The sequence below is a fragment of the Nannobrachium achirus genome (assembly GCF_963921795.1).
Source record: "Nannobrachium achirus genome assembly, chromosome: 13".
NCBI classification, from domain to species: Eukaryota; Metazoa; Chordata; class Actinopteri; order Myctophiformes; family Myctophidae; genus Nannobrachium; species Nannobrachium achirus.
Genome location: NC_137833.1, coordinates 6,108,835 through 6,136,649, shown reverse-complemented (window position 1 = coordinate 6,136,649; position 27,815 = coordinate 6,108,835). Strand labels below are relative to the sequence as shown.

At 44.5% G+C, this 27,815-nt stretch overlaps 1 protein-coding gene across 1 annotated transcript; it reads right to left on the bottom strand.

The window, feature by feature from the left end:
• On the bottom strand, positions 1–27,815 carry pprc1 (PPARG related coactivator 1; the record flags this gene model as incomplete). The annotated part of the gene is made up of 14 exons (XM_080740093.1): positions 27,726–27,815; positions 23,644–23,739; positions 22,628–22,780; positions 18,357–18,437; positions 15,190–17,467; positions 15,016–15,069; positions 9,217–9,277; positions 8,511–8,575; positions 6,998–7,850; positions 6,127–6,312; positions 3,961–4,033; positions 3,273–3,394; positions 1,750–1,901; positions 1–104 (listed from the first exon to the last, which is right to left on the bottom strand). The coding sequence occupies exons 1-14, from the start codon at positions 27,807–27,809 to the stop codon at positions 1–3; spliced, it is 4,362 nt and encodes a 1,453-aa protein (XP_080596219.1). The 5' UTR covers positions 27,810–27,815.

Below are 27,815 nucleotides of genomic sequence, written 5' to 3'. Positions count from 1 at the left end.
TTACCTCTTCAGACTCTTCTGGGCTTGCTTCAATAAAGTGTCAAAGTCTAGTGCACTGAAGTTGGCCTTCTTCGCCGGCGCCGGGTCGTATTCTCTGTTAGAATCTGTAACAAAGAGAGAGAGAGAGAGAGAGGGGAAGACGGATGTCAGCGACGTCAGGAACAATGTCCATGTTCACGTTAGGGCATTAACGAAAAAGTCGACAAGTCGACTTCATTACACAAGTCGACTCCCACCAGAGAAACTCGAACTTGGAAAAAAAAAAAACTTTCTATTGTGAAAATAGCAGATCTACATGCTCAACGCCTCGCATCGGCATGTAGATCTGCTATTTTCACAATTTCTGCCTCTATATATTTGACAATTTGAACAATGTTTAATTTGCCATTTTAGAGGTATTAAAAAGTCCTTAAATTGGCACTTTAGAAATGTGAAGATACCCTCTACAGTCTACACACTTAAACTTTATGTTGGTTTGTTTAAGAAAACAATGTTTCACATTAAGTTAATCGTTAGTTTTTGAGTATAGACAAAGCACTTCTGTGAAGTTCTGTCTAATACTACGGTAACCTTTAGCAACTAAAACCCTAATATACAGATCCTTCTCAAATCTTTTTTAAATTGTGTAAAAAAACAGAAGTTGCCATTAGCACCCCAAATCCTCACTTGACTGCGGAAACTTCACACTGGACTTCAAGCAACTCTGACTTCAGAAGATCTGAAAATAGCCGATCTACAAGCTCTACAACGTGTCAGAGCACAACTAAAAATAAAATGACTTGTCTTTTAGTTCTACTGGATCTCTTCTCCCTCCCTAACATTTTAGGCTAGTTTTTATTTGTTGACGAAATTGTCACTATATTTAGTCATCATAGCTTCTTACTTTTAGTCATCATAGCTTAGTCCTTGTTCAGTTTTCGGCAGTTAACTCTTTGAGCGCCAGCGCCCTCTAGGGGCCAAGGAATGCCAGCGCATCTCTCATAGGCGAGCGCTTTAGCTTCCAGGACTTCAGCTTCCAGGACCTGACGTGCTCACGTTCCTGCACGGCATGGAAATGTCCCGGATGAAGATGCTAACAGAATGGCTATTCCCATTTTGTCATCTAAAAGATCATTTTTGGGCGATTTCGCCGTAAATAAACCTCGCGCCGCTTTCCTAAAACACAAAAAAGAGATATAAGCCTTTAAAGATGCGGCCTTTCATTGGATTAGGCGGAGATTGGCGATTGCGTTCGCAAATTACGGCCGGCCGGGACGTTGTTAGCTTTCGGCTAGTAGCTACAAAAATCAAGCCAGGCTTCAGAAGGCCTCTTATCATTTTATTCATTTAATTAAATAAAGCCGAACTACTTCGGGATCGGCACACTCGTGTACTCATCGGAAGCGGCGCCGAACATCGGGTGAACATTGGGGAGCTCAAAAATGTATTTTAAACCATTTTTAATGGAATATATCGTCGGACAGAGTAGAATGGCTAGCTGGCTAGCGCCTAGCGAGCCAGGACCACCCACGACTCTACAAGCAGCTCGGGGTAAGTGAATTAATAAAAAAAAGATTGTATTGGATTGAAATAAAGCCGAACTAGTTCGGGATCGGCACCAGATGAGTTAAGAAAGGTAGTCTACAAAAAAATGTCTTCCTAGTTTCAGTCCATGAAATCAACACTACAGCGAACCACTTTTATTGTACATCTCTGCCCATATTAGGATGGAGTAACAGATTAAAGCTTTAGCGGCAACGCCAGACTAACCAAGGTCAGCATAGCTGGTCTGGCAGAACTGTCTCCTTCCCCCGAAACAGAGATCAAACGGCAGCTCGTCAGGTCGGCGCAGCTTGCCCCCGTTCTCGATGGCCGTGAAGGCGTCCTTCGTGTCATAGTAAGTCACAAACCCGTAGTTGTCCCTGTCAGGAAGAAGAAAAACTTCATGAGAAAGTGTTTCAAGAATCAATCTTTATTGTCACATGTGGAAATCTCGCTGACGTTCTTTCGACAAGTCATTCTTTCGACTATGAGCGTCGGCAGGTCAGCTACTCACCCGCGTTACGGAGGTTAGGCTCAGGGTTATGTTTAGGCATAGAGGTTAACATTCACTCATGTTGACAGGTTAGCTACTCACCAGGTTAACATTCACGCGTGTCGAATGAATGAACCGTCAAATAGATGCTATGTCGCAATATCCACACGCTCCCTTGTCACATCACTTTACAAGTGGGTGAAATTCTTTGTTGTGTAGGCTCGTCATCATTGCAGTTAGATAAAGATAGTTCTCATAGAGAGGAGAGGAGAGCATAAAGTGCATAATATGACTAATCTGCATGATACAATAATGTGACTGAAGTGCATAATAAACATAAGCACATAAATGTGCCTCTATAAAGAGAGTCCATTTAAAACACATTGCGGTTCAGTCTGTGCAGTGTCACCAGACTGTTCAGCAGTCTCATTGCTGTTGGTTAAAAACGGTTCAACAGCAATGAGACCGCTGTGTTTGATTATGAGCGACAGAATGGCGGTATTGTGTGAACAGACTGGTTTTACAGAGTGTCCATTGCTTTTAAAAGAGCAGCATGGGGGAGTTGCCAGGGGGCTCCAGTTATGAGCAAAGGGTTGCTTTAGCACCGTTGTTGGCCCAGGAGGTCACACACAGAGCAGCCCAGGTTCAAAGACAGTGCAGAAGAACTCAACAACATGGGCTTTGTTAAAAACAAATGCCACCGACTGGTAACACATACAAATAACTCCTCGTTTCTCTAGAACACTACGACGACCACAAAATACACACAATACAGCAGGGGTCTTCAACGTTTTCAGGCCAAGGACCACTTAGTTGAGAGAGAGATGAAGCAGGGACCCCCACAACCTTTTCATAGATTCCATATGGTTTCATGATCGTTTGACAGCACAATCATCAATGTATTTTGGATTCATGTCAATTTGTGTTTCCAGATATTTAACCACTTAAACCGTCAATACTTATAAACTTGACCTTTCACTCTTTCTGCTCTTTTTACCCTCTATACCAAACCTTGTTGCCGAAAATAGCTGATCTACAAGGTCACAGCGCCTCGGAGTTGTGAGCTTGTAGATCGGCTATTTTTGGCAAAAGTTCTAAGAATATTGACACTAGTTCAAATATATATATTTTTTTTATCACTCAAAGATTTCAAGGACCCCCTGTAGTAACTCTGAGGACCCCCTAGGGGTCACAGACCCCCTGTTGAAGACCCTTGCAATACAGAGTTTGGAGTCTCAACGAATGATCCTTCACTCACCCATGATCTCTAAAGTGCAGAGTGCATTCCTCGATCTCCCCGTATAAAGAGAAGCGCTCTCTCAGCTCCTTACGGGTCATCGTGGCCCGAATTCTGCCAACGTAAACAACTCTGCGCTCCTCCTGAGAGAGAGAGAGAGAGAGAGAGAGAGAGAGAGAGAGAGAGAGAGAGAGAGAGAGAGAGAGAGAGAGAGAGAGAGAGAGAGCACATAGATGTTAAAATATGTTGAAGAATGTTAAGATAATGATTTCATGTTTGTGTGGCTAGGGCTGTCACAATTATTACATAATCTAATCGTGATTATTTGACATTATCGCAATTATTTTGTCATAATCGTCATAATCGTGAATGTTGAAAAATTTCAGAAATAGTGGAAATAGCCGATCTACAAGCTCACAACGCGTCGCGATGCTTGTAGATCGGCTATTTCCACTATCAATGTTATTTTTTAAGTAGTAAGTTGTCAAATATGTCAGTAATGTATTTGTATATTTAGGTTATGTGTCATATCTACCATATGCAACTTCAAAGCATAAAAGCCAAACAGAAATGTAATTATCAACGACAAATACACAATTAAATTGTTAATCGCCAATTATTTGAGTGACAATTAATCGTCATGTAAAATGTCATATTGTGACAGCCCTATGTGTGGCTGAGGAGGATCTCATAGTAAACACAAACTCACGATGGCTTTCTCCTTGCGTCGCTTCACGTCTTCGGAGCTCTCTCTTACACTGGGTCTCTCTCTATAGCCTGGCCTATAAGATGCACCAATGGAAACACAAGGAAATTAGCCTTTCATTATTTACAGCATTTCATAGTAATTACTATGGAACTGAACATTAAATGTTCAGTTTGTGCATAGAATGCTTATTCATTTGCTTGTCCATTGCTTTTAAAAGAGCCACCTGGGGGTGTTGCCAGGGGGCTCCAGTTATGAGCAAAGGGTTGCTTTAGCACCGTTGCATTGCCTAGGAGGTCACACACAGACCCTCCCAGGTTCAAATACAGTGCATACTACAAAATAAACCTTTAAATATCAAAGGGTTCCAAGTTCATTTATTTTGATCCATGCATTTATTTGTTTGCTAAATGTTCACAAATAGAAAACTTGATAAAAACCTCCAAGAATTCGGACTCTCTTTTTTTTTAAAGATTTGTTTTTGGGCTTTTTATGCCTTTATTTGATAGGACAGTAGGCTGACAGGAAATGGGGAGAGAGATGGGAAATGACATGTGGCAAAGGTCGTCCGGATCGGGAATCGAACCGGCGACGCCAGCAGGCATCATAGCCTAGTATGTGGTATGCGCCTTGACCACCAGGCCAGCGGGCGCCCCAAGAATTCGGACTCTTATCGGTCAAAACATCATTAATCCGAGAGTCTAGGACTCTCCATAGATCCCAAAAGCTCAAGGAATAGGGTTGAACATTTTGCACATCTTTGAATATATATATTCTTTTTAAGCTAAATTATTTTAAACTAAAATCTTTGCTTCTGGGGGGGGGGGGGTCTCTGGAATAAAATATTCTGAGATGGGGGTCTGCGGTCAAATACATATAATTCTAGGGGTCCTTGATATGAAAAGGTTTGAGAACCACTGACGTAGAAATATGCATTTTTCAAAAACCTTAGAAGGATTTAGAAGACATTTAATAGAATCGGGTCAAAGATATTCAAAGACTTTGTCATGCTCCTTCAAAAATAGATGTACAACTCCACACAGATGCGTTCCATAGACCTAAACCCAAGGACACAGCTCTACCATACAGTGTGACGTAGGGCATTCACCAATAGTGATTTTTAGTATTCAAATTATTCGACCTCAAAGTATTCGAATAGTCGAATATTCGACAGGACTGGCCAAACTGTCAAATATTAAGTAAGCAAGAGGCGAACTTTGTGAAAATAGCAGATCTACAAGCTCGCAACGCGAGGCGTTGTGAGCATGTAGATCTGCTATTTTAGCAATATTTATCTGCGGAACCGAGTCACATTAAAATTCCAAGTGCTTGTCAGAGTGGGGGGTCCCCAGATCAAATATGTTTATTTTGGGGGTCGCAGCCAAAAAAAGGTTTGAGAAACCCTGGTATAGAGCATTAACAAATTCATCCACCAGGGGCATTGACAACTCATTCTTATGACTTCCTATCTAGCCAAGTTTTATAAGCTATATATTCTTTTAAAGAGAAAACAATAAACAAATAAAAATAAGAGAATATTCGACTTCGGTGAACAACGTCGAATAGTGACTTTGATATTCGAATATTCAAATATTTGGTCTGGAGCCGCAAAACGATATAAAAGCCTTATATATCGTCGTTGTCGGGTGGAAACCTTGTATGTCCAAAACTTCGTTTTGTATTTATCATTTACAAAATGAACTAAACTAGTGAAAACAGACGATCTACAAGCACACAACGCCTCGCGGTTGTTGTGTGCTTGTAGATCTGCTGTTTTCACTACTTTTGTGCGTCAGTATTGTATGATGAAGCAGGGCTTTACTTTGCGGGGGGAAAAAAACATACAAATTTGAAACTTGGAGATACAAGGTTTCTGCCCGACAGTGACAACATATTAAGTCTATATTAGCTATTAGCCTACTGTCAAAATGCCTACTGTCAAAATGTTACAGCATTGGAATGCGTTAAGAATGTTTGTGTCATGTTTGTCCTCCTACAGAAACCATATTAAAACAAAAAAATATATTTTTCCCCCTATCATTTTCCCTTTTGAAAAAGCTCCAGGGAGCCACTAGGGTGGTGCTAAAGAGCCGCATGCGGCTCTAGAGCCGCGGGTTGCTGACCCCCGCGACGTAAAGTTTGCCTTCAGGCCAGATGAAGGTGGTTTACCTGCTCGTCCTCCTTCCTCTGCTCCAGTGGCGCCCTTGCATCCAGGGGGAGCGCGAGCGGGAGCGCGAGCGGCTCCACGACCCCGAGCGGGACGAGGAGTACGAGTACCTCCGTCTCCGGGGAGGGGAGCGGGAGACGGAGCGGGAAGACGAGCTGGACCCCGACCTCGCAGAGCCACGGCGATATCTGCCAGGAGAGAAATAAGACGGTGAACGACGAGAGCAAGTTAGAAACTGTGACATATAAAGAGAAGACTGAACTTGGAAGTTCAAAACGTGTCTAGAGCCCGACTGATATGTCGGCTTTTTATGCGACATCGGCATTGGCAATTATGCGGCCGATTATATGTTCACAAATAGCAGATCTACATGTTCCCATATACATGTCATGAGACACTGCGCAAGCTTGAAGAAAGCTCTTTTTAAGAATTTACAAATATTGTCTTATGTGGTTAGATAAAATAAATGTTCACTTTGTGCATAGAATGCTTATTCATTTGCTTGTCCATTGCTTTTAAAAGAGCAGCCTGGGGGTGTTGCCAGGGGGCTCCAGTTATGAGCAAGGGTTGCTTTAGCACCGTTGCATTGCCTAGGAGGTCACACACAGAGCCCCCCAGGTTCAAATACAGTGCATACTACAAAATAAACCTTTAAATATCAAAGCGTTCCAAGTTCATTTATTTTGATCCATGCATTTATTTGTTTGCTAAATGTTCACAAATAGAAACCCTTATAAAAACTTCCAAAAAATCTGACTCTTTTCGGTCAAAACATCATTAATCCGAGAGTCTAGGACTCTCCAAAAATCAGGATCAGACGCAAGGCGTCGGTGGGATTCTCCGACGTGTCGCTGTGACTTTTGAGGGCCTCACCTTTTCCTGGGTGGAGAGCGAGATCTGGACTGAGAGGAGGAGCTGGAGTCTGAGTCTGACTCCGACTCCGAGCTGCTGGATGTGGGGGTGGGGGAGCGGTGGTGGGACCCTCTCCTGCTTGATGTGGGGGTGGGGGAGCGGTGGTGGGACCCTCTCCTGCTGGATGTGGGGGAGCGGTGGTGGGACCCTCTCCTGCTGGACCGACCCCTCTTCCGGTCTCTGGAGACCGGATCTCTCGGGGGGCTGGGGGAGCGAGACTCGGCGGCGACGTGTCGGCGGTAGGAGCGCGCGGACCCCCGCTCCCGCCTCGCCGGACTGTGATGCTCGTCATCATCGGCGGATGACGCCTCCCGCCTAACAGGGGAGGCGTCGGGCGTCTCTAGAACAGAGCTCGCCGTACCGGCGTCAGTCCTGTGATCCAGAGGATCTCTCTGTGAAGAAGAAGAACCAGGCGGTTTCGTGTCCAGAGCAGGAGGTGCGGTCGTCTCGACCCTCTGGGAGAGCTCAGTAGTGGTCGTGGTGGTTGAGGGCCGCTTGATGGTCTTGATTGTGATCAAAGGCTGTTGTAGCTTGACGTTCCAGCGTTGGCCCTGCTCGCCGGCGGCGGCCGCCTTGTCGGGGAGGCAGTAGTCGTGGTCCATGGATGCCAGCTCGGCTGACACGGCAGGGGCGGGAGGCGTGGGTTTGCTGCGGAGCTTGGCTGCGGGCAGGGGCCGGGCGTCGATCTGGATCACCTTGGAAGGGGAGGGCTTGTTGGGGGCCTCGGTGGTGGGGGCCCGGCCCTTCGCCAGGAGGGCCACGGGAACCAGGGGCTTCCACATCTGGTGAGGAGGAGTGGCCGGTGGAGTCAGAGCTGCAACGGAGAGCAAAAAGCTCCATGAATTACAACGATATGAGACAAAGACAAATGATACGATGACAACCTCCTGTATTCTAAGAAAATCGTTTTTACAACAATACACACAGAATATATGACTGAAGGTCCTTGTAAAACGTATTTTCTGTGACTAAATTATATCCAATTACAGAGGCTGAAATTTACATCTAGTGAGGAAGAGTAAAATTGCTTTTAAGGCCCATCAAAATATATACATTAGTCCACATGGTTAATTTCCTTCCTTATATCCCAGTCTACATCGTAACCAGTGACACATCCAGTGCTACTGGACAGGCTGACTATTTATTTTAGGCCAGACTTTAAACATCGGTTTGAGTTGTTATTGTCTCAATGGTCCCTTAAAAGCACTCAGCACCACCCAGCTGAGTTCATACACAACCACAGAGTCACTGTCTGCAGCTCTTTGCACACCAGAATCGCACCACAGCAAGACTGGCCACCAGATTAATAAGCTGCAGGTAAACCCTTTTTATTTGACTATGCAAACAACCAGAAGACAAACAGTATTATTTGGCTAGACTGTTTTCAGTTTAATCCTCGAGGCTTTTATCAATAAAACATTGTGGTTGTCAGGGCAGCACTTGGATCAATGTTGGCAAAGTTTAAAAGAATTACCTGCAATACTGGAGAGGTCATTGGCTCTCACACGCTCCACAGCGCTCCTCTCTGCAGTCAATGCACTGGAAAAACAAGTGCAAGGCTTCGTCAGCAAACATCTATAAAGGCCTGCCCAGTAGACCCGCAGAGGAGTCTTCACTCGTATTAGCCCTCATCTCAGGAACAGACTAAAGGAGTAGTTCACCCCCAAAATGACTTTCTATCGATACGATTACTCACCCATGGAGACTTGAATTCATGGATCTTTTTTGGTCACATTCCTACAGTAAGCCAATATTTAGATGATAATAATAAAGACCTAATGTATCGGGTAGGAAACACAAAGGAGACTCTTTGTGTCTCCTAGCGGAACCACGTGGTGGTAATCAAACTATTGGAATGGGACAAAAACTAAAAACATATTGATGAATTCAAGTCAAAAAGTGTGGGTGAATTCAAGTCAAAAAGTGTGGGTGAAATACATGGGAATCGTGTCAATTGGGACATTCAGATCCATACCAGACCAGGCCATTACCAGGGCCGGTCAAACAACTGTGTATGATGATGATCGCGGTAGGTCTTGGCAAAACGTGGCTACGGGCCACCATCACGCACGCACACACACACACAATACCCACTTCAAAATGTTGCCAGGAGATTTCCTCCAGCACACACACACACTCACACCCTCCCAGAGCAGCATGGGGGCTGTAGGGTAACTCACCTAGAGTTTCCTACAGCAGCTGCTCTACCAGAGACCTCCGGAACAAGCTGCTCCACTTTGGCTGAAGAGAGAGGGAGGGAAAGAACAGGAGGAGAGCGGATGAGTGCAGGGAACGCTGGGACCCGGTAGGGAACAGGAACAGGGCACATGAAGAAGGGAGGAGGACTTTGCGAGATGAGATGAAAAAAAGAATGGAGCCTACAAACCCAGGTTGGGCATTTATACATAAGTTTGAGTTATTATTGTCTCAATGGTCCCTTAAAAGCACTCAGCACCACCCAGCTGAGTTCATACACAACCAGAGAGTCACTGTCTGCAGCTCTTAAACACCAGAATCGCACCACAGCAAGACTGGCCACCAGATTAATAAGCTGCAGGAAAACTGTTTATTTTACTTGACCATGCAATTATCTCATTTGCTGCCAAGCCCGAAAATCCCGTAAAAATCCCATTGTACCTCCCTGCCAAGCCCGTAAATCCCGAAAATAAAAAAAATAAAAAAATATATATTTTTTTTTTTTTATTTTTTTTTTAATTTTGACCCCAAAAAATGTTGTAGGCATGATAGCAATCGCGAAATCGCATGTTTAACCCCCATAGCAACCCCATCTTTCAGGCATGGCAGCCATCTTTGTTTACATTTTAGGAAAACATAATGGCTGTTATCTCATGAATGCCTCAACGGATTTCCATTCGGATTTTTTTGTTTGAAAGCTGTGAGCAATGTGGACACACGTGGTGCATGATCTAGGCATGGGTGTGCATGATCACTATGAATTACATGGAAGTCTATGGAGACTTATGGCAGGTGGGAGTACGAAGGTATTGTTAAATGGCAGCAGATGAGTTATTATCCAAGGCATGGTATGAACCTAATCTGACCCACTTTTGTTACCATATTGCCCCTTCAATTGTAGCTGGTCTTCATAACGACATGAATAGGAAGAGCACTGAAGAACATTGGTGACTTGTCTGTAAACTATCCATTTATCTGTACCGTCCAACACAAGCGGTGAGAAACAGGCCATGCTCATTTGAGGACGATATGCAAGCGTTCTTATAATAAAAATGAAATAGGTGTGGTTTCTCCAATTTATTTAACTCATTGACTGCCAAGGCCCGAGTTTCCCGAGTTATTACAGTAGTCCCAGGCTGCCACAGCCCGAGTTTCCCGAGTTGGAAGCCATTTTTTTTTATAAAACAATTTCTAAAAATGCCTCAAATGTATTAGGCATGATCGCAATTGCGAAATTGCATATTTAGCCCCATAACAAACACATCTTTCAAAATGTAAAAAATGGCTGTTTTGTCTGACTTTGAAGGCTTGTATCTCATGAATGCCTGAACGGATTTCCAAGCAGATTTTTTTGTTTGAAAGCATGATCTAGGCATGGGCATGCACGATCCGTGCACAAAAAATTGATCCGTGCACTAGATATTTAGGAAGGTGGCAGTGTTTGTTTTGTCTGACTTTGAAGGCTTCTATCTCATGAATGCCTGAACGGATTTCCAAGCGGACTTTTTTGTTTGAAAGCTGTTAAAAAGTACTACACATATGGTGCATATATGGTGCATGGGCGTGCACGATCCGTGCACTAAAAATTGATCCGTGCACTAGAAATTTAAGAACGTGGCATCCTGGTACTTGGCGGCCATCTTGAAAAGGGCATTCAATGAGTTAAGTAAGGGGCAGTGAAAGCAATACGTTACTGTATTGAATTACTTTGGTGCAAGGGGGATGACAATCCCCCTTACATAAGTAATAGTGTAAAGTAAATCACTGCTTCAATTAAGAGGATTCAGTTCTAGAGGAGCTGCATAAACAGGTTGAATTGTGCACTACATATTCAGAAAGAGGGGGCCACGAAAGTAATATGGCAACGACAAATAATATTACTTTGGAAAGAAGCAATAAGTAAAGTGTAACTTATTACGCTTCCTTAGTAACTCAAAACCAGAGCGAGACAAACTCCACTGAACGAGAGCAGAGGTGCAAACTGCCTGAGAGTGGGGCCTACATGTATACGTTGGTCCAGACAATGAGCGCAGAGGGAGAGAGTTAAATGGATTTGCAGACAGGGCAGAATTCCAACAGCTGAGCCGACAAGAACACAAAGCAGCAGCTCTGCATCCCCCAGCCACGCACGCACGCACACATCCTGGTCTTTAAGTGGAGATACCAAGAATTTTATACCAATATGTGTAGTGTGGGAGAGATGTCGCGATGCAATGACGATTCTCTGAACAATCAGTCAGTAGGTCTGGAGTGTTTTCACGTTACTTTTTGACATCGCCTCGGCTCACTTGGAACATCGATGGGAGGGAGGGTTAGGAGGACAAAATATCTAATATATAATAGGAGGAAAATGTCCATATATCGATATCATAACTCTGTGTTAAAATAGTACTTAACCCAATTAGAACGGGTACACATTTTGTGTTTCATTATTTTATGCTTTAACTATTGAAAAATAGCAGATATACAAGCTCACAGCGCGGCACCGAGTGCCGCGCTGCAAGCTTGTAGATCTGCTATTTTTGAGAAATCGTGAAAATTTCAATTTTGACCCGATTCTATAAGTGTCTTTTGAACCCTTCTAAGATTTTTTGAAAAACCTATGTTTCTATGTCAGCAATCTGGCCAGCCATCGTCAAAGAAAAGGTCATTTTCACTTAACTGGAGCTCAGTTATTCTGTTATTGAGAGACTACTATGTCAGTGGTTCTCAAACCTTTTCATGTGAAGGACCCCCAAAATGATATTTATTTGGCCACGGACCCCTGTCTCAAAATATCTAGTTCCAGGGACCACCCAGAAGCAAAATTTGAGTTAGACATTCGCTTTAAAAATACATATATTCAAAGATTTGCACACATTTTCACGACTTTTTCAAAAATAGCAGATCTACAAGCTGTGAGCTTGTAGATCTGCTATTTTTCAACAGTTAAAGCATTCAATAATCCTAGGCCTAAATGGGTTAATAGTCCCCTCTCCTTCTGAGTATTATTGTTGTCACAAAACTCACAACTGAAAAGTGTCCTTGCATTTAAACCATCCGAAATATAAGGAGCAGTGCATTTGATATATTTGATGTTGATGTATTACCTTGCTGTATTGCAAGTTGCTCTGGATTAACACATTCCCCGCCATTTAACAATACCTTCGTACTCTCCCCTGCCCCTGTCTCCATAGACTTCCATGTAATTCATAGTAGGGATGTCACCGAATAATCGATTTTCGAATATTCGTTCCATTAATCAATATTCGATTTTAATATTTCATAATCGAAAATCGATTTTTTTTTTTTTTTTTTTTATACTATTTTTTGGCTTAGTTAGTTAGTTTAAACCAAAATATAGAATATAGGCTAACAATAGTATTAATGATAATAGTAAATGGCCATTGATTTATTATTCACACCAGCACCAACTGTAAACTGTGTAGAGTGAAGGAGCACAGCAGAGTGGCAGCTGCCTGCTACACACTCTCCTCCCCCCCTGTCTCAGACACAGGTGTGATTGCTTCAGTCTTGATTGTTTGGTACTTGGTGGCCATCATCAAAGAAAAGGGAAAACAGCATAGCGGGGGCGGCATAGCTCAGGGGTAGAGAAACTGGTATTAGAGCACGAAGGGTATAAATCCCGAAGGGTTCCCAGTTCGAATCCGGGCTCCCCCTGAGTTAATGTCGAAGGGTCCTTGGGCAAGACTCTGAACCCCTAATTGCCTCCGGTGAGTACGTTGGTGCCTTGCATGGCTTCCTCCGCCACCGGTGTATGAATGTGTGTGTGAATGGGTGAATGTAATGCACAATCTATGTAAAGCGCTTTGGATTAAAAGCGCTATATAAATGCACCATTTACCATTTTTACCATTTAACAGCGCCCTCTGTATTGTAAAGCATCACAAAATCTGTTCTTGAGAGATTAGGTGAACAGTACACTGGCACACTAAAAAGAAAGATGAAGAGTAGTAGTTAGGCTACCAATTACCTGAAGAGCCATGTTGTACATATGTAAATGTGCATTGAAATCCAGTAAAAAAAAAAAACGAAAAACAGAAGAATTTTTTTTTTTTTTTTTTTTTTAGAAAATAATAATAATAATAATTAATTATCGATTTTCGAATAATATTCGAATATTGCTATAGAATAATCGATTTTGATAAAGGTCCATTTTTGACATCCCTAATTCATAGTGCACGGATCATGCACACCCATGCCTAGATAATGCACCACGTGTGTCCACATTGCTCACAGCTTTCAAACAAAAAAATCCGAATGGAAATCCGTTCAGGCATTCATGAGATAGCAGCCATTGTGTTTTCCTAAAATGTAAACAAAGATGGCTGCCATGTTTGAAAGATGGGGTTGCTATGGGGGTTAAACATGCAATTTCGCGATTGCTATCATGCCTACTACATTTTTTGGGGTCAAAACATTTTTTTGATTTTTTTCTTTTTTTTTCTTCTCGGGATTATCGGGCCTGGCGGGGAAAGACATTGAAATAATTTGCACACAGGACAGTTGCGTTTTTATCGTTTGCTGCATTAATAAAACTCATTGGATTTGGTGTGCAATGCTGTGCGGAATCGGCGCTGCGGATCCCAAAAGGAGTGATGAGTTTTTTTACCGCATGCGACAAGACGCACAAATCGAACTGGGTTCGATCGAGAAAAAAACGCACGGCCGCAGCCACTCGTCGCACGGCTAATTCGGATCCGGTGTGCATGAGGTCGTAGAGATTAGAGAATCATTGTTTTCTTTTTAAAAAATTAAATTGTCTGTTTTATCCGTGCGGATAAACGTGCCTGTGTGCAAAGGGCTTATGAGTCTGCTAAATGCCTAAATTGTGAATTGAGCAGTGGGTGCCATCAATACAGCGGCCAGTGAACAGTTAAGTGTCTTGCTCAGAAACACTTCCGACACATATTCCCGTGGGTGAACTAGATTCCTAGACGTCCTCTCTCTACCCAGTCAGCCATGGCTGCCCTTAAAACCTACTGATGACCCGCTTTAAACATTCTACCCTACAGACAACTGGTAGCAATATGGGGGGGGGGGCCTCAGGTGTCCATTTACAGAACCCCACAAGCCTATTCCAAGTCCCTCCCCACTATTCCTGTCCAAAGATAGAGTGCTGCAACGTAACGCCGCCACTTCCCTCCATTACAAAATCAGGAAAGTGATCCTAGGGGACCACCACGTGTACGTCGTACTCCACTATGTGACCTACAGAAGCAGTTGGCCAAGTTTACAGTTGGCAAAACAGCATGGGCACTATGACAGGGCGGGGGAAATAAAAACACCACCTTAGGGCAGTCGTTTTAAAACCTTTGTGCCCAAACCAAAATCTCAAGGCACACATGTATATATTCACAGCCACGCTCACAACTCAACACGTTTTGAGTTTATAACTATTTGCTATTATTTTTTAATGTGGGGGAAAGTTCATTTACATTTTTAAATTTTCACCTATAATGCCACGCCCAAAATAGTGACACTTGGTTGAAAGTGGTTAAAATATATTTCTTTAGAGGAAAGACATTTACTCTGTATTGGTAAACAACTTTAACTTTGCTAATGATAACTTTGCTAATGATATTCATATGATATTCATAACTTTTTGTATAGTTACTTGTAAAACATGTACATTGTAAGGTCCCAAAAACCCAGGACACACCTGGACTTGTCTCGCGGGAGGAATAGAGATTTCCCTTCAGTTGAAAAGGCATAGATGAGGAATGGAGGGTAAACATGTACTGTGAAATCAGGAGAGAACCCCTTCTTTACACGTCACTCACCTTGAGTCTCCTCAAACTGTTCCAGCAAGCTGGTCAGATCTGCAGCTTCAATACCTGAGAAACACGTTTAAAACACAATTTAATTACCTTCACATTAAAGTCCATTAGCATTTCCTCAGTGAATACGCCAGGTTCAAATTTTAAAATGGATTTGTTATCCGATTCCAAGCTCACCCATTTCACTGGTAAAGGCCTCGACCAGCTCCTGTGTGCGACTCTTTGTCCGAAGTGCTGGGGGTACCGCGGTGGGACGAGCTTCAGCTCTGAGTGCGACGGGGTTGCTTTCCTTCAGGATTACAGAAGAGCTAGACGTTGGTTTCACCTGAAACGGGGCGGTGTGGGGACCAGGGACCACAGGTCTGGAAGGCCTGGCTGGGGCAGCAACAGCAGCGATGGGCAGAGGCACGTTGTGGATGATTGCAGTGCTGGTGGTGGTGGGCGTCTGGGCAGACACGGTAGCAGCGGTCGTTCTGAGGGAACTCGTAGTGGTTTTGGTTTTAGACGAGCCTTCGTCGGCTAACACAGGTTTGGCAGAATCGAGGTGCTGAGGAGGAGGGCAGGGCCTTTCCCCGGCTCCGCCCTCGACGTTTTTTGAGGGCGCAGCGGAGAAAGAGCGCGTCTTCTCTGCTGCAGGCGTGAGCTCGGGGACCGACGACTGCAGGGCAGGCGGAGACCCAGAGTTGTGAGGCACAAGAGGCTTAGCAGCAGGCGGAGGCGAGGGTGAGGTGGGCACAGGGTGTCTGGGTTTAGAGTGCTGAGGCGGGGCGGGGTTCGGTTGAGGTTTAGGGTCGGGCTGAGGTTTAGGGGCCGAAGCAGCAGCAGTGCTGGCAACCTTCCTGGAGGACGCGGCCACCATGTAAGCCGGGGGCACCAGCAGCGCCTCGGGGGTGGGCGGCGCGCCCGGTCCCATGGGCTGCCAGGCCGTCCTCACCTCCTCCGCCTCCCTGGCGGGCGGCGTGTGGTGGTGGGGGCGGCGGGCGTCCCGGGCGGGACCGGGGTCCGGCAGGCAGGGGATGATGGGAGGAAGCTCTTTGGGGGCCTCGGGGAGACTGGGCCACTTGGTGCTGTGGTCCTCCGCCTTCTGCACGGGAACGGGCTTCTTCTGCTGGCGGAGTCGCCGGTACTCCGCCAGGCTGAGGGACTTGGGTTTGGGCTCTGCTGGGGCAGGGGGAGGAGGGGCCGGATCATCAGTCTTGTCGGTGACAGAGGGAGGAGTAGAGGACTCGCTTAAGGGCAGCGGGTTTTGGGGTTTTAAGACTTCGAGTGTAGCTGTGGAATCCTCTGAAGGAGGTGTTGCTGACTGGGGGACAGCAGGGGGGACAGCAGGGGGGATCGCAGCGGTAACCGCTGCTGACAAGACGGGAAGCTGCTCAGCTGCCGGAGCTGACGGTTTGGACGTTTCCTTGGACTGAGAGGAAACGATGGGTGTGGGGGGGGTACTTCTCTCTGGGCTTGCGTTCCCCAGAGACGGGTCTGTAGTGGCTGGCGAGGGCTCGGCGCCTTTCTGGATGCTTTCAGGCGGTAGTGTTAGGGTGGTGACTCCATTGTTACGTCCTCTGGGCTTCGGAGGAGAAGCAGGCGGACTCGAGGGACACGGAGGAGGAGCCACGGATTCTTTCCTTTTCTTCACTTCCTTGACAGTCTTTTTTACTGTTTTACGGGGCGGCGCTTCCGCGGGCCATCTCGACGAGGAGCTCCGAAGGACCCTTCCTTCGGCGGGAGGAGGAGCGGACTCCTCCTGCTGCTCCTGCTTGAGCCCTTTCTTACTTTTCTTTTTCTTTCTTCTCCGAGACGGGCTTTTCTCCCGTATCTCTTCTCTGGGTCTTCTCACGACCACTTCATCCTTCACCTGGGAGCTGGCTGGTTTGGCCACTAGCTGGCGCTCACACTCCGCCAAGGCCTCGTTGGCCATGGTGTCGCCGTAGTCGTCATCGTCGTCGACGACTATGTGCTCGGAAGCGTCGGAGGCGGCGGCGGCGTCCTCTTCGTCATCATCATCATGGGGAACTCTCTGCCTCATCTCTGGGGCATTCTGTGGCCCGGGGAGGGAAGAAAGATCCAGGTCCTGGACGGCCAGGATGGGCTCTCCGTGTTCCCCCTGGTCTACCACTTCAAGTAGGATGCCTCCTTCGGGCAACATCTGCTCCTCCGAGCCGTCGTCCACGCACAGCGTCAACATCTGCTCCTCCGAGCCGTCGTCCACGCACAGCGTCATGCAGTAAGGGTGCATGTGCTTGACCAGGTCGCCCAGGCTGACCGAGATGCAGTCGTAGTCCTGGCCCTCCTGCTCCAGGGTGATGGAGGGCAGGGTCCGGTCCATCCAGTCGGGTGAAGGCAGCTCCAGGTCCGGGGACGAAGGCTGCCTGGCCGGGCTGGGGGTGAGGGAGCCGTAGGAGTCCTCCTCCTCGCCGTCGCTGCGCTGGACAGAAGCAGCCAGGGATCTGGAGAGGCTCTGCATGCAAGGAAGAAAGAAAAGAAGAAAAAAAATAACATTATATTTTCTGGAAATCTAACAACATACATTGTCTACAGGGCTGTCACAATATGACATTTTGTCACTCAAATAATTGTCGATTAACGATTTAATTGTGTTTTTGGCGTTGATAATTACATTTCTGTTTGGCTTTTAGGCTTTGAAGTTGCACATGGTAGATATGACACATAACCTAAATATACAAAGAAATTACTGACATATTTGACAACTTACTACTTAAAAAATTACTTTGATAGTGGAAATAGCCGATCTACAAGCTCACAACGCGTCGCGATGCGACGCGTTGTGAGCTTGTAGATCTGCTATTTCCACTATTTCTGACATTTTTCAACGTTCACGATTATGACGATTATGACAAAATAATTGCGATAATGTCAAAAAATCACGATTAGACGATTATGTAATAATTGTGACAGCCCTAATTGTCTATAGACCAAGGGTGTTCAACAGGGGGTCCTCAGAGTTACTACAGGGGGGTCCTCCAAATCTTTGTGAACTTTTTTCCTCCTTTTTCATATTAACCACCTTAACCCTAGCGTCCATATTCTGAGAACTTTAGCCAAAGATAGCAGATCTACTTAAGCTCACAAGCTTGTGAGAGCAGACTAAGTACAGAGTGAAAGGTCAGGTTTACTAAGTATTGACCGTTCAAGTGGTTAAGTATCTGAAAACAAACTGACATGAATCTAAAATACACTGATGATTGTGCTGTCAAACAATGAAACTATATGGAATTCATGAATAGGTTGTGGGGGTCCCTGCTTCATCTCTCTCTCTCAACTAAGGGGTCCTTAGACTGAAAACATTTAAGAACTCTGCTATAAACTGTTAACAGACATCCATCTACCTTTCCAGTTGAGAAGGGTCTTATGCTGCAGAAAGGGTCCTTCTCTGGAGGGGATCGCGACAGACACAGCAACCTCCTCAACTAAAAAGCAGAAGAAAAGATGATTATTTTTTAAATAGAAGAAAATCACACAAATGTATTTGACTCAATAAAGTCTAAATCTGTGACTTCTACAGTTTGGCTAGAATAGTAATCAGCTGGGTGGTCTGTGTTTTTGATACTCAGTACAATTGGGGATATATGTTGTATTCTCTACAAAATGTGGAGGCAAGTTATACAGTATATTGAAAGAAGCATAAAGGCTGAATTAATTACAGTCAAAACTGAACATCTACCAGGAAACTTACTTTAGATGCACACCAAAACACCAACACCAAGCATTACAAACTAAAACTGCAGTGAATGTGCTGCGCTCTACTGGGCAGCAGGTGAAACTAATCAGGTACATTGATCATGATTAGGTGAGAGAGATCAAGCCATCAGGTCATACCGACATGGGCCGCCATGGAGACTAGAGTTCAATAATATTTTTTGTTTTTTGTTGCATTCCTAAGACAAAAATGTGATAACAATAAATTTACCCCCATTGATTCCGGATGGGAATCAATGGGGGTAAATTTACTCGAATCAAATTTTTGTCTTAGGAATGTGACAAAAACCCAAAAATATTATTGAACTCTACTCTCCATGGCATGAGTAATCAATAGAAAAAAAATCATTTTGGAGGTGAACTACTCCTTTAATTGAGCACTTTTAGTGACATCATCTGAATGACTCAGCTCTCAAATGGACATTAAAAAAGTTCTCCTCTAAGCTGTGCGTTTCTCTGTTTCTTTCCAAGTCTGTTCTTGGCTCCGCCTCCCCCCTGTGTGTCTGTTATTTTAAATGTTACTCTCCATTTATTGAGTACCTCAGTGGCTCAAGACTCTCCTCTCCCTAGCCCTGGTCGAGCCTCTGAATCCTCTAAACCAGTGGTCCTCAACCTTTTCAGGCTGTGACCCCCAAAATAATCATATTTTAACTAGGGACCCCCCCCACCCTGACAAGCATTAAGAGTTGAGGCATTACATTTTGTATAACTCGGTTATATTGTGAAAATAGCAGATCTACATGCTCACAACGCCTCGCAACGCGAGGCGTTGTGAGCATGTAGATCTGCTATTTTCACAATTTCTGCGTCTAATATATGCCAATTTGGCCAATGTTTAATTTGTCATTTTAGAAGTATTAAAAAGTCCTTAAATTGTCACTTTAGAAATGTGCAGATATCCTCTATAGTCTATACACTTAAACTTTATGTTGGTTTGTTTACTGTTGAGTGAGAAAACAGTGTTGCACATTAACACAATTAGTGCCTCTTAATCTGAAAGTTGCTTGGTGCCTCGGTGCCACGCCGTTTCCTCCATAGGCCGCCGCTATTATTTTGAAGGGCCGGAAGGGGTTTGTTTTTGTTTTTTTGGATTATCACTTGACGGCAACGATTACGTCATCTAGTCACATGACAGTGTGAGCCCAGAAGAGAACATGGCTGCGCCCAGCGTTTGTGTACAGTATGGAAGAGTGGAGACCATCCTTTGTATAAGAATGTCCCTTTTGGAGAAAATGAGGTCTCTTTATGGGCCTCTCAATGGATTTACTATGGAGGACGTTAACTTCGCGTGCACGCCCGACGTGCGTTGTAAACAAATCGCGGACATTGCCGATGCGGGCGGGACCGGAGCGACGTACAGTAAGTAATAATATCTTTACTGTATATACAGTAAGATTCACAGTCCTCACCGTCAACGGCGCCATGGTATTAACCCTTTCAATGACGGTGAGCACCGTCAACAGCAGCAGAACAGTTAAGCTAATCTTCTGGACCGACCCTCAGGTTGAGAACCACTGCTCTAAACAAACAACGGTCTGAGCGGTCAGAGAGGGCCCTGCAGGAAATTAAGTGGGGCGACACATAAAATGTCCGGTTTCAAATTGAGAAACGTGAACAGACAGCAGAATCCCATTTGTCTCTTTATAACCCACTGTGTGTGTGGTCAGCCATTTGGTTCCAAATTACACTCCTTACACTCCCCAAAGTTATGGGGGTCCGTGACTTAATACATATCAAACCAGGGGGTCCATTGAATTAAAAGGTTTGAGAACCACAGACTTACTGTGGTTTTGTTCGAGGGTTGTGTCTCTCTACAAGCGTAATGGCTGTTGTACAAAGCCCTGAGCCCTGTTGCCATGACTACACAGGCATTATCACTGTATGTATACAGGACTGTGATTACACTCCACTGCTGCTGCCCTTGCACTATCACTTATATGTATACACTTACATGTTTGATATATGCTGCTACAGTAAGTGGAGTCTATCGGCTGCACAAGACGCTGGCGTTCTATATCTGCTGAAAATGTCACCAATACCTATATTTCTATTTAGTTGTGTCTCTTGTTATGTTACTTTTTTTGGTTACATGTCTCCTTTCTGACATTTCCAAGTAAACAACAACTATTTTCCGAGGAATGTGCAGAATTATTCCAAAAATAAAGAGCTACTTCTCTTGCTGGGATGTTGTGTGCAGGTCTCTTTCCAAAGTGTTGCCAGCTGTTGATTTATCTCTGATCAGCCAATTAGCTGTCAGCTGTTGCTTGTTATTGAACCACTTTCAAACTGGTATCCCCATTTAATAGGCAACAATATGGGATACAAGCTCAAGAAGCTGATGTACAAGTTGTGAGCTTGTACATCAGCAAAGTCCAGTTAATTTTATCGTCTCAACGATATTTATCACCATATCGCCACCCCTATGTGAGAGTGAAGGAGGTGAGAAAGGGAGCGGCGTTAAGGGCTCAGAGAGAGTGAAGGAGGTGCTAAAGGGAGCGTCGTTAAGGGCTCAGAGAGAGTGAAGGAGGTGCTAAAGGGAGCGTCGTTAAGGGCTCAGAGAGAGTGAAGGAGGTGCTAAAGGGAGTGTCGTTAAGGGCTCAGAGAGAGTGAAGGAGGTGCTAAAGGGAGCGTCGTTAAGGGCTCAGAGAGAGTGAAGGAGGTGCTAAAGGGAGCGGCGTTAAGGGCTCAGAGAGAGTGAAGGAGGTGCTAAAGGGAGCGTCGTTAAGGGCTCAGAGAGAGTGAAGGAGGTGCTAAAGGGAGCGTCGTTAAGGGCTCAGAGAGAGTGAAGGAGGTGCTAAAGGGAGCGTCGTTAAGGGCTCAGAGAGAGTGAAGGAGGTGCTAAAGGGAGCGTCGTTAAGGGCTCAGAGAGAGTGAAGGAGGTGCTAAAGGGAGCGTCGTTAAGGGCTCAGAGAGAGTGAAGGAGGTGCTAAAGGGAGCGTCGTTAAGGGCTCAGAGAGAGTGAAGGAGGTGCTAAAGGGAGCGTCGTTAAGGGCTCAGAGAGAGTGAAGGAGGTGCTAAAGGGAGCGTCGTTAAGGGCTCAGAGAGAGTGAAGGAGGTGCTAAAGGGAGCGTCGTTAAGGGCTCAGAGAGAGTGAAGGAGGTGCTAAAGGGAGCGTCGTTAAGGGCTCAGAGAGAGTGAAGGAGGTGCTAAAGGGAGCGTCGTTAAGGGCTCAGAGAGAGTGAAGGAGGTGCTAAAGGGAGCGTCGTTAAGGGCTCAGAGAGAGTGAAGGAGGTGCTAAAGGGAGCGTCGTTAAGGGCTCAGAGAGAGTGAAGGAGGTGAGAAAGGGAGCGTCGTTAAGGGCTCAGAGAGAGTGAAGGAGGTGCTAAAGGGAGCGTCGTTAAGGGCTCAGAGAGAGTGAAGGAGGTGCTAAAGGGAGCGTCGTTAAGGGCTCAGAGAGAGTGAAGGAGGTGCTAAAGGGAGCGTCGTTAAGGGCTCAGAGAGAGTGAAGGAGGTGCTAAAGGGAGCGTCGTTAAGGGCTCAGAGAGAGTGAAGGAGGTGCTAAAGGGAGCGTCGTTAAGGGCTCAGAGAGAGTGAAGGAGGTGCTAAAGGGAGCGTCGTTAAGGGCTCAGAGAGAGTGAAGGAGGTGCTAAAGGGAGCGTCGTTAAGGGCTCAGAGAGAGTGAAGGAGGTGCTAAAGGGAGCGTCGTTAAGGGCTCAGAGAGAGTGAAGGAGGTGAGAAAGGGAGCGTCGTTAAGGGCTCAGAGAGAGTGAAGGAGGTGCTAAAGGGAGCGTCGTTAAGGGCTCAGAGAGAGTGAAGGAGGTGAGAAAGGGAGCGTCGTTAAGGGCTCAGAGAGAGTGAAGGAGGTGCTAAAGGGAGCGTCGTTAAGGGCTCAGAGAGTGAAGGAGGTGCTAAAGGGAGCGTCGTTAAGGGCTCAGAGAGTTCAACAGCTGTGCTCACTAACCGGGGAGTGCTCCCTGGCCTTCTGACCAGACAGCAGGTCAGAGTCGGGCAGCATGTCGAACGGAGACAGGTTCTCATCGTCCACGTTGTCCAGGATCTCCGTCAGGGCCGTCAGCAGCGTAGCCTCGCTCTCCTCGTCCAGCCCTTCTTTAGTCTGAGGAAAACAAACAGACATGCAACGTTACATTAAGTATGCACAGCACACACGACAAGGGCAAGTAGACCACATGAACCCTAGTACTACTGTCCCCTATCCGGGGGTGAACAGTCAGTGATTCTTGGTGTAGATATTTGGTGTAAATCAGGGGTCTTCAAGGTTTTCAGGCCGAGGACCCCTTAGTTGCGCGAGAGATGATACAGAGAAGGTGTGGGACAACCCCACAACCTTTTCATAGATTCCATATAGTTTCATCGTTTCGTCAATTTGTGTTTTCAGATATTTAACCACTTGAACCGTCAATACTTAATAAACTTGACCTTTCACTCTGTACTTAGTCTGCCCTTTTCCCCCCCTCTACACCAAACCTCTTTGCCAAAAATAGCCGATCTACAAGCTCACAACGGGTAGATCTGCTCTCAGAATATGGACGCTAAGGTTCAAGTGGTTAATATAAAAAAGGAGAAAAAAAGTTTCTATCACACAAAGATATGGAGGACACCCTGTACCTGTAGTAACTCTGAGGACCCCCTAGGGGTCCCAGACCCCCTGTTGAAGACCCTTGGTGTAAAGGGAAAAAAAGGAGCATGCCTAGGATAGAACCGTGGGGTCAACAAATTATATTGAGTGGTTGACAAACAATAGATCGACTTAAACGTCTGTGTGTACAGTCAGGTGAAATCATGATATTTTGACGTCCCATTAGTCCGACTAAGGCTTCAGGTTAGGTTTAGGCATAGTTTTACTGAGATTAGGGTTTAGGCATAGTAGCATTCACCAGGTTAGCATTCACCAGCGTCGGACTAATGTGACGTCGATCTATCTAACTGAATACAAATTGAGGGTGAGATGACGGTTACCTCTCCTGTGTGGGGGTCCTCAAACATGGAGAGGATGGAGGGGTCCAGGGTGCTCTGAAACACCTCCATAGTTTCACCAGAGCTCAGCCCATCAGTCTAAGAGGAGAAGAACACACACAAAACAGCTCTTTAACCTTTGGTTAACAGAAATGAACTGCATGTAGAAATAATCTCGTAAACAAAATTCAGGTTCAGGAGACAGATACAATTGCTCATATAATGTGTCAATTCCTCTTAAGTTTAATGTGCAACTAAATTTTCTACAGTTTCACATATTGTCTGTATTTAACTTTTTTCTTCAGGTCAGGTGTCATTTTGTTATTAAAAAAAGGTACCAGATGTCATGTATTAATTTTAATGTAGGCCTGCTCTACTGTCTGTGACTGACAGGCTGGGTTACAATAACAAAAACAAACCTACAGTAAGCCTCAACATCCTTGGGAATGTTAAGTTATGCAAATAATGCATGGTTCCCCCAGCAACCCACAGAGTACATCCTTTAATTAATCCTCGTCCCAATTAAAAACAAAACACTAATGAAGTCCTCCTTTAATCCTCCTCCCAGTGACAAAACAAAACAGCAACTCATGCGTTCATAAATTCATTCCTATACAAAACAATCCTAAGGAATGTGGCCACACAGACCAAGTTACAGAACCTAACCCTCAGACCAGTCGAGGAAGTGATTCATTACACTGCTATCTATGAGTTACTGTACTGTACCAATGAATGAAGCCCCTTTTCAGCTGTGCTGTACAAAGCAACAATGTGGCAACACTTCAAAACAAGTCGATACAATACATGGTTTATCAAATAACTGTTAACAAAAAACTACAACTTGAGAGATCAATAACAACAACAGAATGGGTGGAGGGTAGGGCTGTCACAATTATTACATAATCGTCTAATCGTGATTATTTGACATTATCGCAATTATTTTGTCATAATCGTCATAATCGTGAATGTTGAAAAATGTCCGAAATAGTGGAAATAGCAGATCTACAAGCTCACAACGCGTCACATCGCGACGCGTTGTGAGCTTGTAGATCGGCTATTTCCACTATCAAAGTTATTTTTTAAGTAGTAAGTTGTCAAATATGTCAGTAATTTCTTTGTATATTTAGGTTATGTGTCATATCTACCATGTACAACTTCAAAGCCTAAAAGCCAAACAGAAATGTAATTATCAACGACAAAAACACAATTAAATCGTTAATCGGCAATTATTTGAGTGACAATTAATCGTCATGTAAAATGTCATATCGTGACAGCCCTAGTGGAGGGAGGCTCAGAAACTATGCAGTACTGTTGTACTGTCATGAAACTGTACCTTTTCCTATGCACACTTCTAATAAAGTCATCAATCAATTTAAAAAACATTATTTTGTATCGCCAAGATATACAACAACATGCCTAGATCAAGAACAATAAAGTATCCAACTTAAATAAAACCATGCGCTATAATAAACAGATAGTAGCACATTACACTGCTATCTATGAGTTACTGTAAGAATGAATTAAGCCATTTTCAGCCGTGTTGTACAAAGCAACAATGTGGCAAAACTTCAAAACAAATCAATACAATATTACATGGTTTATAAAATAACTGTTAGCCACTACAAATGAGAAGAGACTGTGTGGAGGAGGGCTCACAGTATCCTTTTTTGTGTATCCAAGATTATACAAAAACATGCCTAGCTCAAGAACAATAAAGTATCCAACTTAATATATGGTTTATAAAATGACTGTCTACAACTTGACTTGAGAGATCATGAAATGCAGAAAATGACAACAGAATGTGTGAGGAGGGCTCACACACTATGCAGTATCATTTTAATTCTAACAACATGCCTAGATCAAGACACAATAAATTAAATATAATCATGCACTATTGTTAACTTCAAAACAAGTCAATACAATATTACGTGGTTTATAACATAACTGTTAACCACTACAAATTGAGAGATCATGAAATGCAGAAAATGACAACAAAGTGTGGAGGGCTCACACACTATGCAGTATCATTTTAATTAAGATATACAACAAAATGTCTAGATCAAGAATAAATAAAGAATTAATCAAGATCAAGTATCCAACTTAAACAGAACCATGCACTAATAAACAGATAGCAGAGCTGGCCACAGTCTCTACACAGACTGTAATGCATTGTGGAACCCACGTGTGTCCAGTATGGAGAGGCACAGGGGCGCAGACATGTTGGAATTCTCGTCCACCTCGCGAGACGTGTCAAAAAAAAAAAGAGCAGAGCTACAAGCTCACAACGCGTCGCACCGCGACGCGTGGTGAGCTTGTAGATCTGCTCTTTTTTTGAACGAGGCTCCCCCCTCACACAACCCACGTGTTGCACTACAACAAACACGCTGGCAGCACACCGCCACCACAGACTCCACCATGTTGGTCATTCATCAAACACACATTTACAGTTATAACTGTACATTAATAAGAAGTGGTTTTAATAAAAGGACATGCATAGAAAACAAGTGGGAAATAAACACATTAACACCATAGGAGACTGATTATTATGTCAAATGTGTCTGTTTTTGGTGACTTTAATCTTTTGATCAGCTCTGTTTTTATACAATGCTGTACCCTCTCCAACTGTATTATGTTACCCCTTTTCAACCGTTCTTTGTTATTATATTATGACACTTGCTTGCTTTGCCTTTGGCACTGTAAACGTATACTGTTTTCTCGTGAAGCCATCAAAGCTCCTTTGAATCGAGTTGATTGGACAATTTCTTTATTAAAGCCACCAAACTTCGTGATTCAGCCACATTTTGAAGATATATTTGTTGTTGTTATTGTACAACAAATAGACACAATGACACTTGACTTCCAAATCGATGCCATTGATTGATTGTCACTGATCACACACAGGTTGGGTCAGGGTGACATCAGTGGGACAGCCAGTGCCTCATCATCAATGTGGTGACCACGTTTTGCTGCAGCAATGAATGCTGCTGGCTGCACCCTCTCTATACCCAAACTTTCACATTTCAAGGTCTCCCCTTAACTCTGACAGTGTACAAATGGAACTGTGGTTCCATTTGTACACTGTCAAGAGTTAACAGACTTTTATGGGTCAATTTAGACCCCCATAAAGGAACCCACAAAGTCCCTGAAATCCACTTTGAGAAACACTGATCTATACAAGTGTTTAAAGACAAAAAGTAGACCTATAGGCCTACACGTGACAATATAAACAATCAAGGTTCGTATTTTTTTATGAATCGAGTACAGTGTCAACAAGCAATAGTGCCTTCTTCATGTGGTTTAAAATCCTATAGTAGACCCTTGAATCTGAACTGTACTGTCCTACCTGTACTTGTCCTATGCAAACTTCTAATAAAGTGTTCAAAATCAAATGTAAACGGCACAGTGTCTACATTATTTGAACGGTTACTCACTCACAAAACGTGAGTACAGTCACAAGGGTGCGCCATGATGCGTTATAATAGATAGGCTACTAGTAGTACTACTGCCACCACGTGTGTCAATGAATGCAGTTTGGGAGCAGAGTGGTGGTGGAACAGCTTCTTTGCACGTCAACAAATCCCACGAGGATTCAATCTGAACCGTTATAATACAATATACCACCATGGCAGGTCCTTGGCTAACACGAAAGGCCGCTGTCACGTTACCGATCACCGGGAATCCACCCCAAACCACGCGTAAAAAGCAGCCGGATGGCTGCTAGCAATGTGGCCACACCACCGGCACTGGGACAACAGGATCAGCTAACATCCTGTTATCATCATTCATCACCACGACTAAAAGCACAAATACACAAGTTACCAACATTAATCACATTTAACAAAGACTACAGATGACGAGCAACAGTCATCCACCCTCCACAACAATAAGTGATCAATTCCAAACAGCTTTTACAAGTTCAGATAGAGCCCTAGGTCGCATCCACGTGTCACTTTTCCCCCATGCGCAGCGGTGCAGTTTGTGTACACAATCACCTCAAGAAAAGGCACCGTGCGCGTCTTTTTTACTATAAACACCGCGATCACGCGTGAACATCGCTTGTGTCCACGGATCATCAGTCTCCTCACCTCATCCAGAGTGTTAGTGGAGAATAGATCCATGGTGGAGATGGTTAGGGTCTCGTCGCCTCCTGCACCCCAGCGCGACGCCATCTTCCT